Source organism: Lissotriton helveticus, chromosome 11, assembly GCF_964261635.1.
Source record: "Lissotriton helveticus chromosome 11, aLisHel1.1, whole genome shotgun sequence".
NCBI classification, from domain to species: Eukaryota; Metazoa; Chordata; class Amphibia; order Caudata; family Salamandridae; genus Lissotriton; species Lissotriton helveticus.
In genome coordinates this window covers 839,887,635-839,907,376 of record NC_136072.1, presented here as the reverse complement: position 1 = coordinate 839,907,376, position 19,742 = coordinate 839,887,635, and the positions used below count along the sequence as shown (strand labels likewise).

General features: G+C 46.5%; 1 protein-coding gene across 4 annotated transcripts in view; it reads right to left on the bottom strand.

Moving 5' to 3' along the window:
• Nucleotides 1–1,857: 1,857 nt before the first annotated feature.
• Nucleotides 1,858–19,742, bottom strand: part of LOC144791238 (uncharacterized) — a 186,833-nt gene continuing 168,948 nt past the window's right edge. For 3 of the 4 annotated variants that reach the window (XM_078665890.1, XM_078665889.1, XM_078665891.1), the window contains exon 3: nucleotides 1,858–2,588. In XM_078665890.1, the coding sequence (XP_078522016.1) occupies nucleotides 2,449–2,588 (140 nt within the window). In that variant the 3' untranslated portion in view covers nucleotides 1,858–2,448. The remainder of the gene's footprint in view (nucleotides 2,589–19,742) is intronic. The other variant, XM_078665892.1, reaches the window with a different exon arrangement.

The following is a 19,742-nucleotide window of genomic DNA, read 5'->3' as shown; positions in this document are numbered from 1 at the left end:
TTATACATTGCAGGGTTCATTAATATCATGACTGCAGTAGACTGGTATAAATCTGGGAAAGGCGAATAACTACATGAATCAGTGTTTGCATGATTTGCGCCATGTATTTTGTCTCATTCCACTTCCTTGTCCCTGTTCGCAATCCATGAAGTTTTCCTAGGCAAAATGATCACTGTGAAAGGAAGTTGGATTAGTGGTGTTTCCTCAGACTTCTTAATGCCGATTCTGCAGCCACCATGTTTATATCTGAATTGGGATTACATAAAGACTGTAACAAGGGTCTTAGACTTCTAAAATCTTCAATAAAGAAGTCATACTTCAAATAGTTTTAAAACTCGTGCAAGGCTCATCAGTGGATGTACTCATAGATTTATTGACAAAGAGCTATTGATGTCCTGTGTGAGTTTAGCTGATCACAGGGAACATTTCTTTTAATCTGCACACCAACTTGGACTTTTCTATACGTGCCTTGTGGGTGACATTGTTTGGGGGAACTAGAAGTCAAACATTTTATAAAGGAATTATTTCATTATGGGCACCTGGATTGTAAAAGGATAAATCCTGAATTGAGCTAAGTCTGATTCATCCTTCAATTCTACTGTTTTCAATTGTTTTCATTAATGGTCAAAGAGAACTTTCACTACAAAACTCAAAGATACACCGTACAGGTACGAACCGCAAAGCAACAAAAGCGGCAAGCCTGTGTTAAAGGATCATAATTTAGGACCAAGATGCGTCAGAATTTTGGGGGGTAATATATAACATATATCTATCTGCTAAAGCAGACATATGTCCCTCATCCTGATGTGAATGTTATTAAGGAGAGACACATGCCCGCATAGCATCGAGAGGACTTTCTTGTGATGGGGTAGAGGAAGAGAGCATGGTGCTTTCTTGTAGTTGTAATACAGTTGTGTTTGTAAAGCAAGTAGGTTTTCAACAAAGTGAAGAACTAGAGGAAGAGTTTCCTGTGGTAGATCTAAGGTGAAGTACTGATTGAAGATGGGCAGCTGTCTAGTACAGCCCTGCTATAGCCTTTACCCTGATCAGGCCCCAGCCCAGGTTGCCAGCGTTTTCACTCTCTAGATTTTTCTGATGAAGAAAAATTAATACAGAAAACATGGACAGCATATTCGAAGTTGGTAAGCAGTTTATGGAAGACGCTCTGGTTGTCTGTGGGCTTTATTTGGGCGTGGCTTTGCAGGTACGTCAGAGAAGTGGAATTTAATTCTTTGTTTTAAGAAGATCAGTGGAAAACTTAAATGGCTCCGTTGTGAATTGACCAGTAAAATGGGGCAGTAACACTAGATTGGGTAGTATTGTTACCTGATGGTAGAACCACCTGGTAACAATACTGTACATTACATGTATGAATTCTGCAATGGGGAATAACATGCAGGAATCAATATTTTCCTGCTGCCTTGTTCCCAATTCCAGGCCCTGCTGTTAGCAGGCGGATTTTGTGACCAAAAAACACATGTGGAAATACTAGGAGCGGTATCACCAGGTGTGGTTATACTACCCTGTTACTGCAAAGTGGGTGGCACTTGTAATCTCAGCTGGCAGTAATACCAATGAAAACTATGAGGTAATAACTCCATGCCCTGAATCACACAAATAACACAGATTAAAGCTTAATAAAACTTCACATCAAATGTTGGTTTTATTAGCTTATTGAATCGTTTCAAACTTTAAATTTAAAGTACAAGAAATAATGATGTTTAGATAAATTCAAATTAGATTGTTTAAGGCGTCTCACTCAGCCCATTTGTGCTTTCTTTTAATTTCTTAACTCAAGTTACTCTAACAGATTAGGATCTTTTGTACCTCAAAACAAAAAAACATATACATACAATATACACTTTGAGGTTTATTAACCAAATGTTCAGTAACACATTTTAAAAAAATGCATTCTTTTACTAAGTTGTCCAAATAAATAAAATATAAATAAAAGGTCCCTCTGTAACTTGTTACACTTTTTCCAAAATGCAATTTACACACATATAACTCACATTAACTTTACATGGTGCTTCACAGAAAATGTCCAGCTGACTTCAAAACAACTAAGTGATTAATCCGTGTGTTCTGCTTAACAGTTTTGGATTTTAAGTACTATATTTGATCTAACATATATTAAATGTTCTGCTCTCGGTCTCCGCTACTGTGGCCACAGGAAATACTGCTATGGTCATTTCTAAACTAAAGTAACAAGTACATTTAAATGAAAGCCAAACTGAATTTGCGTTATTGCCTCATAGAAATTATACAACGTTTTCCAATGTTTTTCTCAATCGTAATGTCAAATGTATGTGCTGTATTGAATTGACCAGCAGCTCAGGCAGCAGAAAAATATAAAAATAGTGATTTGAAAAATATATTTGTGATTGCAAGTATCCTGGCACTATTTGTACGACACAGTGTAAGTGCAGAGTTTTCCAGAGAGTTCCTCTAGAGCTTTGTTTCGAATTCATCATGGTTTACTTCCAGCTCTTTCTTGTGCATCTCATTTTCAATTATGTACACAGAGCATGTTCTTTCAAGGGCCTTTTTTCTCCACATGGAACGCAAGAACTGGTAGGTAAGAGAACCTGAAAGAAGAAGACCAAAGCACGATCAAAGTCTCACCTGAAGTTCAGATTAAAAGAAAGAATCGAAAAGCATTTTTTTTTTTAACTATCCGTTTTATTCTCCCATTTCATTCCAACCATTTGCGATAATTGGTAAATATTTCATATGGAATCTGCAAAGCAGGCATAGCTCTAGGAGTTATCAGTCATGAGAGAACACACGTTGCTCTATGATTTGCAGACGACACAGTGATGAATGGATTACTTAGTGGGCCTAGTTGCACCTGAGAATGGGCTATGTGTACTAGTAACAAATACAGGCTAGATTAGCAGTTTGAGTTTGAAGTCTTTGCTTTGCAGGCCTATACTATAAAGTTCCTGGGATGAGCTGGAAGACGGTTTTGGGAGGTGAATGAAATGGCGATTGAAGACAAAAAAGGTACGGAGTTCCTCGGTGGCAAGTTTGCCACCTGGTGTGTACTCGAGGTGGTGAGGAGGTGGGGAATACCTCCTGTCGGAACTAGGACCTTCACACACCCAGCAAGCAAGGTGTCAAGCTTCATCATATGGGTCTGATCCTCGTCGAGCCGGCGCTGCAATGCTCGACGGGCACCCATAAAGGGGCTCTTTATCGGAGATTTTTTGTTCCTTGCTGTATATATGCTGTGGGTGTGAGGGGCCTAGAAAGGTGTAGATGTGGTGTGTGGATTAAAACAGGTAAGGGAATCCTCTGTGATCATTTTTATTCTGAAGAGGTCCCAACTTGACTTAAAAGGAAAGAGGAGGACGACTATTTTGTTTTAATGTGACAAAAAATTAGCTGTACCCCCAGATGGTCAACATGTTTCTCGCCTCAGAATGTCACTAATTGATCAGTTGGCGATTCCCCAGGGCCAGGTGACTAAAAAACTATCTACAGTGAGTGGTGTGGTGCAACGCTAACTCCCAGTGGTTTAATCCGTGGGTTATTGCCCCGGAGAAAGGCAGCAAACCTCTTTGGTATTCATATGCTGCCTCATCGGATCGCATTGGAGTAATTGGACACTCAACGTAGTGTAGTGTCTCTGCTCCCGCTCGGAGCTTCGTGGCTCACCTACCCGCTCCGATGCATCCAGGAAGGTCAAAACGGCGATTAACTTATATTTAAAAAACTGCTCCTCCTGCACCATTGAAATCATGACCCTAGTGCTGCAAGATAACTGCACTTATGACTGCCTGTTTAGTAGTTAAATATAGTATTATTTGGTGTTTAGAGGCGTTCTGACAACTGTTGGCCCCAGTGTCACTGCACATGCTGCTCATTCAAATCATGACCCTGTTGTCTGCAAGGTAACTGCATATGTGACTGCCTCTTTAGTAGTAAAGTATAGCAATATTACGTGTTTAGTGGGGTGCCTAGAGCTTTTGGTCCTGTTGCTACTGCCCCTGCTGCGCCATTAAAACCATGACCCTTTGCCTGCTAGATAAATGCACTTGTGACTGTCTTGTTTGGTAGTAACATTTAGCAATAATCTGGGTTTAGTGGGGTCCATGGAGCTTTTGGCCCAAGTGCCACTGCACCTGCTGCACCGTTCAAATTAACTGTAATGTAACTGCACTTGTGGCTGCCTGTTTAGGAATAAAATATAGCAATATTAGGTGTTTAGTGGTGTGCCTGGAGCTTTTGAACCGCGTGCCATTGGACCTGCTGCACTATTGAAATCGAAATCATGACCCTAGTGCTTGCTAGATAACTGCACTGTTTAGTTGTAAAATATAGCAATATTAGGTGTTTAGATGAGTACTGAGAGCTTTTGGGCCCGGCGCCACTGCAACTGCTGCACCATTCAAATAATGACCATGTTCCCTGCAAGATAACTGCAGTTGTGACTGCCTATTTAGTATTAAAGTATAGCAATGGTTGGTGCTTAGTGGAGTTATGAAAACGTTCGGCCCCGGTGCTGCTACACCTGCTGCACAATTTAAATCAAGCCCCTTTTAGCTGCAGGTTAACTGCAATTGTGACTGCTGTATAGTAGTAAAATATAGCAATATTAGGTGTTTAGAGGAGTTCTAACAACTGTTATGCCCGGTGGTGCACATGCACCTGCTGCACCATTCAAATTATGACCCTATTGTCTGCAAGGTATCTGCAGACAATAGGGAAGAGGTGTGGCGTCGCGGCTAGGGCGACTGACTCCGGCTTCTAGGGATCAAGGTTCGATCCCCGGCACCGGTGGCAGATTAGCCCAGCACCATGTGACTCTGGGCAATAGCTTGCTTAATCTTCCCGACGGCCCCCAGCGCCTAGAGACCCTTACGGGTGATTGTGCGCTTTACAAATGTAGATTATTATTATTATTATTTGAGACTGCCTGTTTAGTAGTAACATATAGCAATTGTAGGTGTTTAGTGGGGTGCCTAGAGCTTTTGGTCCTATTGTCACTGCATCTGCTGCACCATTCAAATCAAGTCCCTTTTAACCGCATGCGCGCTGCGGCGATTTTCGCGCTACACAGCTTTTTTCAAAAAGCCGCGTTAGATGACGAGCTCAGCTCGTCATCAGCGTGCAAGCGGCGCAACTGATGACGAGCTGAGCTCGTCATCAGCGCCGAAGGGGTTAACTGCAAGGTAACTGCAATTGTGACTGCCTGTTTAAACACATAATATTGCTATATTTGATTACTAGAGGAGTTCTGCCAACTTTTGTGCCTGGTGCTACAGCACATGCTGCACCACTCAAATCATGACCCTGTTGTCTGGTAACGGCACTTGTAGATGCCTGTTTAGTAGTAAAATATAGCATAGCTCTTGCATATTAACTTTATATTTGACTTGCAATATTTATTACAACATTTAAATTTGATCATAATGTCCAAATAGATTAAGTTGAAAAAATCAACTTGATAATGCCTACAAAGTGCAAAGCAAGGCAAGAAGGCATGAATAGGAAATATCACAAACGTTCTAAGGCTAAAGCATCAGCTTTAGACAACTAAGTAATAAAAAGCAAGAATTGCAGAATACTGTTAGAAGCTGTATACTTTTTCCATGGGAAGAGATCTGATCTTGGCAGTGAATGGGGCTTAGATAGTGTGAACAGCTTTAGAAGTATCGTAAATGCATGCAGAGAGGGAAAGTTAACAAAAAAAGTTCCACACAAAAGCAAATGAACACAGGACTTTGGCTATGGGAACTGACAAGAGCCCCCATTTAAGAATGAATATGCTACTTACCAGTATGCATCTGTTCTTGGCATGTAGGGCTGCTAAATTCACATCTTTTGCATTAGATCGCCGCCTAGTGTTGGGTCCGGATGATCGCACATTGTTGTCCTGGAAGAGTCTTCGAAGTATCCTGAGATAGGTGGCTCCTCCCCTGGACTACAGTGCGCATGGGCATCGGCTCCATCCCCAGATTGTTTTGCGCCATTGTGGCAGAGATGGAGTGTAAAGTGTAAAGGATGTCCATGCTAATGATTGAATGCAAGAGTATGTCTGCAGCTGCGACAGGCACCGGGGAGGAGGGTGGGCGATATGAATGTTAGCAGCCCTACATGCCAAGAACAGATGCATACTGGTAAGTAGCATATTCAGTTCGAGGCATGTGGGCTGCTAAATTCATATCTTTTGCATAGAATATATAGCAGTCCCTCCATTAGCGGCAGTTGCCCGTGCCAGCTGCAGAAACTTGAAAAAGTGTTTTGAGAACAGCCTGTCCTACAGCTGCTTGCTGCTTGGAATGCACATCAACACAGTAATGTTTTGTAAAGGTATGTGGTGTAACCCACGTGGCTGCTCTACAAATGTCTTCTAAAGGAATGTTCCCCAGGAAAGCCATAGATGCCCCCAATTTGCGTGTGGAGTGCGCCCTTGGGGGTATTGTCAAGGTACGTTTAGCCTTCTGATAACAGATTTGGATGCACTTAACAATCCACCTGGCTATTCCTGCTTTGGAAATAGGGTTGCCTTTGTGCTGTGGCGAGAAGGCAACAAAAAGTTGTTTTGTTTTCCTAAAGTGTTGTGTCCTGTCAATATAGTACATCAACGCCCTCCTGACATCCAAAGTATGAAGCATTCTTTCCGCCACCGTTTGTGGGTTTTGGAAGAATGCAGGCAAGTCAATAGTTTGGTTGAGATGAAACTGTGACACCACCTTCGGAAGGAATTTGGGGTTAGTACGCAGTACCACCCTATTTGGATGAATCTGAAGGAATGGCTCTTGTATTGTGAGCGCTTGCAGCTCACTAACACGCCTCAGTGACGTAATAGCTATTAGGAAAGCTACTTTCCACGTTAGGAACTGGAGTTCACACGAGTGTAGTGGCTCAAAAGGTGGTCCCATCAGTCTGGTGAGGACCACATTGAGGTTCCACACCGGAGCTGGCGGTGTTCTTGGGGGAATGACTCGTTTCAGACCTTCAAGAAAAGCCTTAATGGCAGGCACTCTGAAGACAGAGAGATGCTGCCTGTTCTGAAGATAAGCTGCTATGGCGGATAGATGTATCCGAATGGAAGTGTACGCTAGATTGCACTTGTAAAGATGTAACAGATAGCAAATGATGTTAGGGATAGATGCATCTAGCGGGTTGATGTTATTAGCCATACAGTAAATGACAAAACGCTTCCATTTTGCAGCATAGCATGCTCTGGTAGTAGGCTTTCTCGCCTCCTTGATGATGTCCATGCATTCTGGAGGTAGGTGAAGGTATCCAAACTCTATGACTTCAGGAGCCAGATCGCCAGGTTGAGCTGTTGCGGATCTGGATGCTGAATGTCTCCATGGTTCTGCGTCAAAAGTCTGGGCGTGAGGCGCAGCCTTTGATGCGGCACCACCAAGAGTTCTAGAAACGTGGTGTACCATGCTTGGCGCGCCCACGTTGGAGCAACTAGGATGAGTGTCATCGAGTGCTGCCTTAGTTTTCTTGCCACCAGCGGTATCAGAGGGGCTGGCGGAAAAGCGTACGCAAATCTGCCTGACAAGTTCATCCATATCGCATTCCCCTGCGACTGTGGGTGAGGGAACCTGGCGGCAAAGTGTTGGCATTTTGCGTTTTTGTTTGTGGCAAACAGGTCTATCTTCGGCTGACCCCACTGCTGGAAGTACGGGCGGAGTACTGATGGGTGTAACTCCCACTCGTGCATTTGATGGCTGTATCTGCTGAGCAGATCCGCCATCTGATTGTCCTTGCCCGGGAGGTGTTCTGCCATGAGGAAAATGTTCCTCTGAATGGCCCACTTCCACATGCTCTGAGCCAGATGAGACAGCTGTGGCGAGTGGGTGCCCCCCTGCTTTTGAATGTAGTACATCGCGGTCATGTTGTCCGTCCGGACTAACACTACCTTGTTGCACAGATGTACATTGAAGGACTTGAGCGCCATGAAGATTGCCATCAGTTCCAGATAGTTGATGTGCATCTTCTGTTGCTGCGTCGTCCATAGTCCCTGCACTGTGTAAGTGAGCAGATGAGCTCCCCATCCCTGGAGAGACGCGTCCGTTGTCAGGATAATCTGTGGCACTGGCTCCTGGAACAGTCGGCCCTTGCAAAGGTTGTGTGGATTCCACCAATGCAGAGAGTCGTATGCCCGACTGGTAACCAACACTAGGTCTGTTAATTGTCCCTGAGCCTGTGTCCACTGATTTGCTAAGCACTCCTGGAGCGGACGCATATGTAAACGTGCGTGAGGGACTATGAAGATGCAGGAGGCCATCATGCCAATCAACTGCATGAACACTCTCGCTGGGAGCGAGTGTTGTGGTCTGAACTTTTGGATTAGAGACTCCATGCTGTCTATCCTGACTTGGTTCGGCTGAGCCATGGCCGTCAGGGTATTGATCGTCGCACCTAGAAACTGCCGGACATGTGCCGGCTGAAGATGCGACTTTGGGTAGTTCAAGGAGAAGCCCAGGTCGTGAAGGAGGTGAATGGTAGACGACATGTCCGCGGCGCACTGTTGTTCCGACTTGGCTTGGACGAGCCAGTCGTCTAGGTAGGGGTAGACATGGATGTTCTGCCTCCTGAGGTGCGCCGCTACTGTCGCCAGACACTTGGTAAACACTCTTGGAGCTGTGGTCACTCCAAAGGGCAGGACCTTGAACTGATAATGCTTGCCTTGGATAGTGAACCTGAGGTATTTTCTGTGGGACGGGTGTAGTGGAATGTGGAAATAAGCATCCTTGAGGTCCAAGGTTGCTAAGAAGTCCCCTTGGTTTAACAAGGGAAGAATCTGTTGCAGTGTTAACATATGGAAATGTTCTGACAGTATATACAGGTTGAGGGGACGCAGATCCAGAATGGGTCTGAGAGATCCGTCCTTCTTTGGAATAAGGAAGTACAGGGAATACACCCCTGTACCTTCCTCCTCCACTGGCACGAGCTCGATTGCGCCTTTTTGCAGCATCACCACTACTTCTTGCTGCAATAAGTGCAAATGCTCTGCGGACATAGGCCGTTGCCTTGGTGGAATGTTGGGTGGAGTGGACTTTAACTCTAGACAATAACCGTACTGGACAAGTTTTCGTACCCACCTGTCTGTGGTGATGTTTGTCCAGACTGGCAGGAACTGCTGGAGTCTCCCCCCGACAGGTGTTAAATGGTCGGGGGGCAGTGACAGAGAGTCACTGTTTGTTTGGGGCAGAGGAACGGGAATTGTTGTTTCCTCTGCCACGTCCTCTGGTGTTGTTTCCTCGATTACCCCCTTTGTTCTGCTTGGGGTACGAGGACTGTGCTCCACCTCTAGAGAACTGCGACTGTTGACCCATCTGTCCTCTGGTGACTCCACGTGCACCTGAGCGACGAAAAGTGTTGCCCCGGAACTGTTGTGATTGTAGGGCCCCCATAGACTTAGCTGTTTCGTTGTCTTTCTTAATCTTTTCGAGGGTGGTGTCAACATCAGGACCAAACAGTCTATCAGGATTGACGGGCTGATTGAGTATGGTTGTCTGAATGTCCGGTTTAAACCCCGATATGCGGAGCCACGCTTGTCGTCTCAGCATGACGCTAGTGTTAATAGCCCTAGCCGCTGTGTCTGCGGCATCAAGTGCACACTTTATGGCTGCATTGGAGATTAGTTTGCCCTCTTCTATAAGCAGTTTGGTAGGCTCTTGAAACTGCGGAGGCAGGTGTTGTAACACTTGCTCTAGGGTGTCGTAATGCGCCCTATCATAACGTGCCAATAGTGCTCGTGTATTTGCAATACGCCAGAAATTGGCAGCCTGCGCAGCTACCCTTTTGCCCCCTGCCTCCAGCACTTTTGACTCCTTGTCTGGGGGAGGAGCTTCACCCGTCGTTTGGGAGTTCGCCCGTTTGCGGGCATTTGCGACCACAAGGGAGTCAAGTGGCAACTGTCCCCGAATGTATGCCGGGTCTGCAGGCGCTGGTCTGTACTTCTTCTCGATGCGAGGATTGACCACCCTCGCCCTGGTTGGTTCTTTAAAGATGTCCGCAGCATGTTTAAGGACCCCTTTGAGCATAGGCAGTGTCTTTACTGTCCTTTCAGAGACTGAAAAAGTGTCAAATAGAAAGTCTTCTTCAACTGGGTCAGCATGCATGTCCACATCATGATTAGCAGCTGCCCGTTCAATGAGTGCATGAAAACCTGCAGAATCTTCTGTTGGGGATGCACGTGCAATGAAAGGCTGTGGGTCCTGCCCCACATTCTGGGTGTCTTGGTCACCTATGTCGTCATAGGAATCCTGCTGTGCATCAGGGTAATTGATGGGGAAAGTGTATTGGTCATCTTCTCCATATCCCTCACCCTCAGAGTGTTCAGGGGAAGGTGTTGGGCTCCTTCTAGGAGGAGGCTGTATAGGTTCCATCAGGGCTGAAGCGTCCTGAGCAAGGCGTTTCTTCTTTAGTGGGATGACATAAGAGTCCACTGGCTGTGAAGTGATCTTTCGTTTGTAAAGGGTCAATTTGCCCGTGTCTGCGTCGATAAAACGCTCAGAATCTTCTTCTGAGTCGAGTAGTCGACCTGAAAGTGCTCCAGACGTTGATGATTCCGACGTCTTTGGCGCCGATTTTGTGATAAAGGCCTTCGGTGCCTCCTTTGGCGGCAGAAGGAAGAGAAGTTTGCCTGCAGGCTTTGCCGGCAAGTCCATCGGCTTCTGGTGCGACGGCGTCGGAGCCGGCGTTGCAGAGGCCTTCTCCCGAATCCTCTGTAGTGAAGAGACGATGGGGGACGCGTCACTCACAGCGACACTTGGCGCCGACGAGGAGGCCTTCACCCTGCCCTCGGATCCGACGTCTTGTTGGCCCTTTTGAGTCATAGACGTGGATGCTGCAGCCGTGGACACAGAGTCTTTGGACCGATGTGTTGAGCTTCCAGCTTTCGATCCGTGTGATTTTGCAGGCTCCGTTTCCACCACGCGTCCGACTAACGATGTCCCAGTCGGCACCGGAGTCTTGTCGCTGGCTTTGGCGGGCTTAGACGGCGTCGCACTTGTCGACCCGTGCCGATCTCCCTTCTTAGAGGAAACCTCCTCCGCCGACGATTTCGACACCGTCGAATCGACAGTTTTCTTCGACTTCTGTGGACCGGAGGTCGACGGAGTCGATGAGGCAGCAGGTTTTGGTGTTTTTGGTGGAGCGGCCGCCATCTTAGGAACGCTCGAATCCGTAAGTTTCGGTTTCGGGTCGGCCATTTTAGGTGTAGTCGATACCGCTTGTTTCAGTTTCGGTTTCGATACGGGCTTCGCAGCAAGTATGTCCGTGGCCGGGCCTGAGGGCGGGGCCGTGGCTTGCGGTGCGGGGTCTTGGGTAAGGCCGACTGGCGATCCCGTGACCCGAGCCTGATCCGTGTAACCTTCGGGGCATAGCTCATCCCCTGAGCTATCTTCCGCGGCCCCATAAACTTCTTCGACGTCCCCTACCTCGTCGACGTATTCAAGGCCTTGACCCACGACTCCTTCGTCGTCTTCCGGATCCGCCTCGATGTCCGTCGCGGGCGGTGAGATTTGAAGATGATGGCTCTGGCCCTCCTCTTCTTGGTCGCCGAAGATGTTTTCTGGATCCGGGGCCGCTTGTCTGGCCTCAAGGCGCACCGCACGCCGAAGTTTGAGTGTCTTTTTTGACCTGAATCTGGAGCAGGCCATGCAGTTGTCCTCGTTGTGGTCCGGCGAGAGGCACTTGTTACAGACCGGGTGCACATCGATATGTGGGTATTTTGACCCACAGACGGGACAGTACTTAAACGGGCTCCGCTCCATGGCAAAAAGTTGCGGTCGGGTTGCGATGAGAAGGCTTCGATGTCCGAAGAGTGATACGACTCCGTAGATTCCGACTCAAAGAGACGGAAGAACTCGAGACCGTAAGCAAACTATACCGACGCAATGAATCTAAGGCCTTTTGGCCGTAAAAAAGCTAGTTTTCTCGGTTCCGACAGAGAGACGTCGAGACCGCATCCGAACCCAATGGCGGAAAAAAACAATCTGGGGATGGAGCCGATGCCCATGCGCACTGTAGTCCAGGGGAGGAGCCACCTATCTCAGGATACTTCGAAGACTCTTCCAGGACAACAATGTGCGATCATCCGGACCCAACACTAGGCGGCGATCTAATGCAAAAGATATGAATTTAGCAGCCCACATGCCTCGAACACATTAAATACAAGAGATTTCACAAGCACAGCTTAAGCACTGTGCAGGCAAAAAATAAAATTTGGGCTTTTCAGAAGCTTTGGTATAGGCAATGATAAAATGGAGGTTGTGAAAAGGTTCCAGCTTGCCCAACTGGTCCAAAACCTTTTTTATTATAAAACAGCCGGGAAATATAGGACTCGTTACTTAGGGCTAGGCAGTCACAAATATTTTCCTATTAGAACTGACCTCTAGTTTCGCTCAGATTGAGGACCAATACAGCAAAGGGCGTATTCTAAACATTTCCTCCAAATAAGACACTATTCCAAGAGACAGTAAGTGGGACAGCTGGATGGAACAGTAACCTTCTAAGAAAAATATTTTCCACCTCCTGTAAATCACTCAACATCCAAATAGCTCCGCAATTCAGCACCATAGGTAACCACAGATAAACCATAATGTAATCGGTCTCTATCCAAGTTTAGAGGCGACCCTGAAAACAGCTTCACTTGCCCTATCAAATTGTTGCTAGCTAACAGTATATAAATGTGCCCCACTGAAAGAGGAATCCATGTGTACCCAGGTAAGTAAAAGTTTGAACACACCCAATCTGTATACCACACAGATAGAATGGCAGTGAGATTTCAAAGATTTGGGCCCACAGGTCATAATAACATTTTTTTTTTTGTTTTTTTTAAAAAAAAAACTTTATTGTTATTTCAAGGAAATACAAGCACGGGCCTACAACCATCCCGGCCGGCCGCTAGTCAAGTCGTACGTTCAGCGAGGCAGCATAAAAAGATACAGCAGCCCGAAGATCAGGGCACGACAAGTGACCAGGACATAACTTGTATTCAAGCGCACTGCGTATGATTCAGGATTCGAGTAGGTTCATTTTACCATAAAGAAAGAAAATCCAGAAGCAACGCCATATGGTCATACATGTTCCTACAATAGCAAGCATGAAGCGGGAATCCGCCAAGAGTGCGATTACAGTTGAAGAAACGGGGGTAAGGCACACGAGTCAGGATAAATGTAAAAAACACATACACTTCGTGGCGAACCGCACCCCACCCCTCAAAACGAGACAGACTGTAGGAAACATGGAAAACAGCGACACCAAAAAGAAAAAGGTCAAAGGGCCATAGAGACAAAGAAGGAACAAATCAACAAGCCCCACCCCCCTACCCTGCACCCCTGCAGAAGGCTACGGCCTACCCCCCCCCCCCGCCAGCAGCGTGCCTATCGCCCTAAATGAGAGACCCGAAATACAGAAGAAGAGAAAAAGGAAAAAGAAGGAAAAATGCGGAGAAGGGCCATCGATTTAGCTACTCGACCCCCCCTCACCCACCGCGCACAGTAGACATCCTAAAAGCAGGATCCGAACAGCCGCAGTACACATTAATCATCAATAGCGCGAGCACTAACATCCCCTCTGAGTGGCCCCCTAAGCACCATCAGCCAACAATGAGTTCCACTATGTCCCAGACAATCTCACCCCTGGCCTTTTCTATCAATAGCACCAACAGACGTCCAGTTATCAATCGGCATAGTAAGCAGTGTGGAGGGTCCAACCGATCCGGGCGGGCCGGGCAGCGCCGTCACTCCATGGGACTGTAGCCCCCAAAACCCAGCCGAATATGCATGGCGGAAGTCCATCTGTGTCAGTATCGACACCGGAAACAACCTCCGGTCCGCGCACCATCTCACCAGCCAGGAAGAGTCACACAAAGCAGTAAGCGTTGAAACGCCGCCGGAGCAGTCCAAACCATAGATCGACGCAGTCTCCTCAGCCGCCGAAGAAACAAGGGCCCCGACGAGTCACTCACACATACAACAGGTCTATCTAAAGCGGTATCATGAACCGGGTCTATTGGCGTCTCCACAAACGTAGGCGTAGCTGGAGCATTCAGTACTGACGCAGAAGCGAGCACATTGGCACTTCCTTGAGATCGAATCACGCCGATGTGGAGCGGAGGGACAACAATGGCGGCCATCCTGCTTCCCAGATCCCTGGCGTCTCGGATCAGGGTCATTTGCAGAGTTGTTAACGCAGCCAATATATCTCTGGACGTGGGCTCTTTCTCGAGGTGCCAGGGAGCTGCCCGCCGACACCGGGAAAAGTCGGAAGTATGCCCGGACAAAACACTGGAATGGGGGGCCAAGTGTCGTGCACACCCCTCGACCCTGCTGTATCGCACTGCCCACAGGGCTCTCCGCTAATCGCACTGGGTCGGCACTGTCGCCATCGGCCATCAAGTCTTCGGTTCCCACCGGTCGACTCCTCACCATCACCAGAGGACGCTGTTGTGGCAGTCGCGGCCGGCCACTCTCCTCACTCGAGACCCCGGTCCCAACTGCGTGAAGGCCGCTAAACAGTCGGGGACATTACAACGGATCTGCCGCACGTAGAAGCCTCGGGATCAAACGGTGAGTGAAAGTCGTCCTTCGCCTACTTAAATATGCCGTTGCGGCTCAGGATGGTTGCCAGGATATACACGTGGGGTGAGAAGGCTCACGGAGCCGAGCGTTTACGCAGCCATCTCGGTCGCCATCTTGGCTCCTCCCCCCCATAATAACATTTTTAATTAGGTATGTCTTGAGGTCCAAATTGGCATCTACTAGCTTTTGAAGTCCGTTGGCTATTTTGCCCTTGCTACAAATCATACTCGAGCTCAGACAGAATGGAATTCTGCTTGGCCTGAGTTTCCAATCTTGCTAAAAGAGTTCTGCCCCCTATTTTCAACATTGGAATCCAAGAGTGAAATAGGGTAGTAAAACTTGAGATCACCTCTGCTTCCCGTCTTAAAAATAGGGATGATGAATGACTGGGACTGAGACAGCGGCAAAATGCTCCCCACAGTAGCCTTTAAATCATTGGTGAAGATTGGGGCCCATAGATCAATCTAATTTTTAAAAACATCCAGGGGGACCCTATTTAAGCCTAGGGCCTTACAATATGAACTCTTTTTAATAGCTATTATAACCTTATGAACATCAAAGGGTGGATTGAGGCAAACACTTCTCTTGGTCAATGACAGAACCCTGAAATACCTGAAAAGAGAAAATCTGAGTAAGGAGAGGAGTAAATCCTACTAAAAATGATCCAACTACCTGGACACTGGTATCAGGGCTTCCAGGCTAAAAGAGGGCATTCCATTAAAATACAGGGAGTTTATGACCTTCCAAAAGACACAATTGTCATTAGTGCCACTGGCTACAATCAGCGATGCCCACACTAATCTTATGCACACCTTTCTAGCTCACAGGACATGTGTGCACCCTTGTCTGCACGCCTGAACTTAAGATTGCACTCTAGGTATATTTTGAATGATGACTTAGCAGGCTGACTCAAACCATATTTTAAGCTTAACCCTAGGGGCACCTAAATAGATAATCAGTAAGGATGTGATTGAGCAACAAAGTCAGTCAAAATAACCCAATATGTTATTTGTTTCTGCATCCTCATCTAAACAGGTTATACAGACGGCTGTGTTCTTGGAAAGCAGGTCAGAGCACAAGCGAGTGGGATTGCCCTTGACCATTTCAACAGCCCCCTTTGTTTTTGACTAATTCGTCCTCTGGGATCCTTTCGAAAGGGATGCAAAGGCTTTGTATAGCACATATCCACACTGATAATGGTTTTATGGCCACTTGCACAATTTATAGTAACCAAGAAATTGGACACAAAAGGGGATGATGTATCCTCCAAGAATAAAATAAAGTCAATAGTGTCTGCAGCTTCCCTACCTGTAAACATGGGTGTCAAGAGAAGGACAGAAGGACACGCATCCTGTGCAAAAATAAGATTGTATTTTACCAGAGAACACCATTCAGGGCTTCACCATAGGTATAATGATTAAAGAATGATCGATCCTCCTTACTAGCATTAAAGACTCCACGCATTGTTAGAAGGCAGATTACAGAGAAGGGCATTACATTCACCAGTCCAAAGAATAAATAAACAATACCCTTTTTCCTTTATTTATCTGTTCACATAATAATGTTAGTATTCTGATTATCAAAATTGTTGTAAAATGTAATCATCAAGATATTAAACAATGAAGTGTAATGGATATGTAACAATTGGAAGTGCTGAGAGGCAGAAAAAAATCATATAAACCTTTCCATAGCTTAAGGCCAAGGCTAAAATGGCCAATCCTCTTTTGCCTCTGCCCGCCCTTGAAGGCATGACTGGGTTGTAAAATGTAGCCATTCATGTGGAAGACAAGTGGAGCTCAAGATTCTTGTAGGCAAATAAGATGAAACTGCCTATCTAATAGAGACATCTAGCCTCAGATTCCTTAACTTTTGAATTCTCCCCAGGCGCCAGTCTGGATCCAGACATTTTTCAGCAGTCCCTCTGCGTGCCAGGGGACAGCGTCAGATGGCTCAGTGATGACGTCGACTCCGGTCAGTGGAGTTATATAAATCCCCTCTGGCACGCGCACATCAGTTTCTTCTTTTCTGCACTGTAATGTGGAGCCAGAGAAGCGGGTCCCCAGGTCAGTTTTTTGACCTGCTCTGATACTTTGTTTTGGGTGGAACAGTGTGCTTTTGTCTATGTCTACATGTTTCAAACCTTGTGGGTCTTGTAACTGACATATGTCAGTGACGGACCTGCACACAATTTGTATGTGGTGTTTGGGCAAGCACCATGACGCCAAGGATTCCGGCTCTTGCTATTAAATGAAGCAGAAATCTCTCAAGGTGTGGTGTTTGAAGTTGTGGTGGCATGTGGCACGGTCCTCGGAGGCTTCCCAGCCTCGGTCTTCGTTGTCCGGGGAAGAGCATTTGTGGGGTCGATCTAGGAGCCGAAGCCAGTCTGGAGGACATCGTTCTCTGTGGAAGTCAAAAGGTAAGGAACGGTACACGTTGCAGCATTCTCGGACTTCACCGTGTGGAGACTCCGTATCCCATGGCTCCTCCCTCTCGACGGTTGAGAAGGTCATATGCGACTCCGCACCGCGACACCCAGTGTTTCCAGGAGCCGGGGCGTTAATGGCTCAGATGAGGGAATATTCCTTGCACCTCATCTTTGAGACCCTAGCTCCCTCCGGAGCGCCTATAGGCCTCAAGGAGGTTTGTGGGGCGCCATTGGAGGGTTTGTCCTCTGTGACGGTTGAGCCGTTGGAGTTGATAGGTCGGCGCCGGTGGACGTCGGCTGGCGCAGGTACACCGTCCTTTGAGATCTCGGCCTACGATGCCGTACTTTGCTCAGCCGATGAAACTGATGTTGGCGGTCAAAGTTGCTTCTCCTCCTTCATGTAGGTGACGTACAACGTCGGATGCCAAGTCAGCTATTCAAACTGAGGGGAATATGCAGGTTTTGGGTTCCTTCTCAGGAAGAGGTTGTGGGAACACAGCCTTTAGTCGATTGAGGCAGGGTTCTTTCTGCCCATTCCTGACACTGATGTGCCTCAGATGGATAAGAGCTGGTTGTCTTCTCTGGGAGAGGCTAGTAGCCTGTATTCTTCACCAGCTTCAGGGTTGCTTTCGCCCCCTGGCCTTGCTAATGAGGCAAGTTCCTCCTTTGCAGACATGCTAAGGAAGGTGGCTAGGGTTTTAAGCTTGTCAGTTCCTACAGTACAAAGGTCCACATACCCTTTGATTGAGTCCTCTTTCAGGGACACACAGGTAAAGAACCTGTTCTTCCGTTTGGGGAGGCCTTGTTTGATATTTTATTAGGTACTTGGGCCAGCCTTAGTCAGGGACATAGATGGACTGGAATATTGCACGGAGATACCTGCCTGCACCTAGAGACCCAGGGGCATATTACCAACAGCTAGCGATAATTATCGCTATGTTGGCTTAGCGGCAATAATTTTATCGCCGTGTTGTGGTGATTTTTATCGCTTAGGAGCCTTGCTATTATCAAGGTTTATCTCCTAAGTGATAAAAATCGGCCGAAATGCATGAATATCGCTGTAAGGTCAGCGATATTCATGCAATACCGAGCTAATGCTCTTAGCCATGTTATCCACCTCCCATTGGATAACATGGCTAAGAACTGCTCAGGGCAGGTGTTAGCTTTTGGAGATATTCGCGCTTAGCGCGAATATCTCCAAATGTTGGTAATAGGAGATAGCGATGTTAGTCGCTAACATCTTGGAACGCCCACTTTGCATGTCATTAGTGATAAATATCTCTGATATGCAAAGCGGGGCCCAAGATGGTCGCTATCTCCTACTAGCTGTCGCTAACTGGTGTTAGCGACAGCTAGGTAATAGGGAGATCATTTTATCTCCGCTTTCTTGGGTTTTAAAGCCAAAAAAGCGGAGATAAATCCCTTGATAATATGCCCCCCAGTTTGTCCTCATAGACATCCTTCCACTCGTAGCTTGGTGACTGAGCTTGTGACTTCTTCACAGGATGTAGATTCTATACCTAAGACTCCAGTGGGTAAGGAGTCTAGGAGTCATGATGTATGTGGTAAACATATCTTTGTGTATTCAAGCTCAGCCTTGAGATCCTCAAACACATCATGTGTGCTGGGGCGATATTCCCATGCTTTATGGGATTCGCTACAGAATATGTTGCCATCTCTTCCGGATAACCTCCGCTCGGAGGTTGGTGATTTGATTAGAGATGGTCAGCAGGCTGCTAGGCTTACCATAAGGTGTGGTATTGACACAACAGACTCTGTAGGTCGGGTCATGGCATCGGCAGTGGTATTAAGGTGTTGTGGTTGGTTGGCAACTTTGGGTTTCTCAGAGTCTGACCAGTTGGCTTTGGTCGATATGCCATTTGATGGTGCCCTTCTTTTTGGGAGTCACGCTGATGGGGTTCAGAGTTATAGTTTTTTTCTTTTCTGTTGCTGGTGTAACTTGTCTTTTTGCTTGAGATGCAGACTATTTCTTTATAAAAGAGTAAGCATTGTGGGGCATTCTCAATGTCCATTGTTGGTTTGACCACTTGGTGTTCCTGCGAAGGCAGATGTTTTGTTCGCAGTACTATTTTTCCCTTTTTTAAGTTGGTATTGATTTAGATGACTGAGGGAGGTTTCCCTATGTCCCTTGGCCTCTGAGGATGAGCTTTGTGTTCAAGAGGTATCAAGAGACGTGCCTTCTTGTATGAAAGAATTTCTGTCACAAGCTTCTTTAAAGATAAAATATGCATGTTTTGACCTTTTGTTGTCTCTCATAGGGACACGTTGGTATGCCAGTGGTAAGTCTGGTATATAGGGACGCACTGGTCTTTACTAGTTAGAGTAATCAGCGTAGTATGTCCTCACTAATCTAGTGGTGTGCATATTTATTATGGCGCCGGTGGATTCAGAGCCTATGTTTTGTATTCTTTTGAATACATGTGGTTTATCCTTCATTAAAGTCCTTTTGGCTATGCGTTTTATGCTGCAGGTCGTTTTCTCTTTCTGTGCGGACTATTTCTTACAAGTGTTTCAATTTCTGAAGGATTGTGCGAGTAAATTCAGAGTTTATGGGGTATTCTTTGGAAGACATGAATTAGTGGCCTTCTCCTCTGTGGGAGAGGATAAGTATTTCATTTGTTCAACCTTGGAACATGACGGCGTGAACTCTGTATCTTACGATTTGTGATAGGCAGTGTCTGAAACAATCTTTTAGAGACTTCTAGCTGCAGATTCCTTACCTGTTTTTGCTC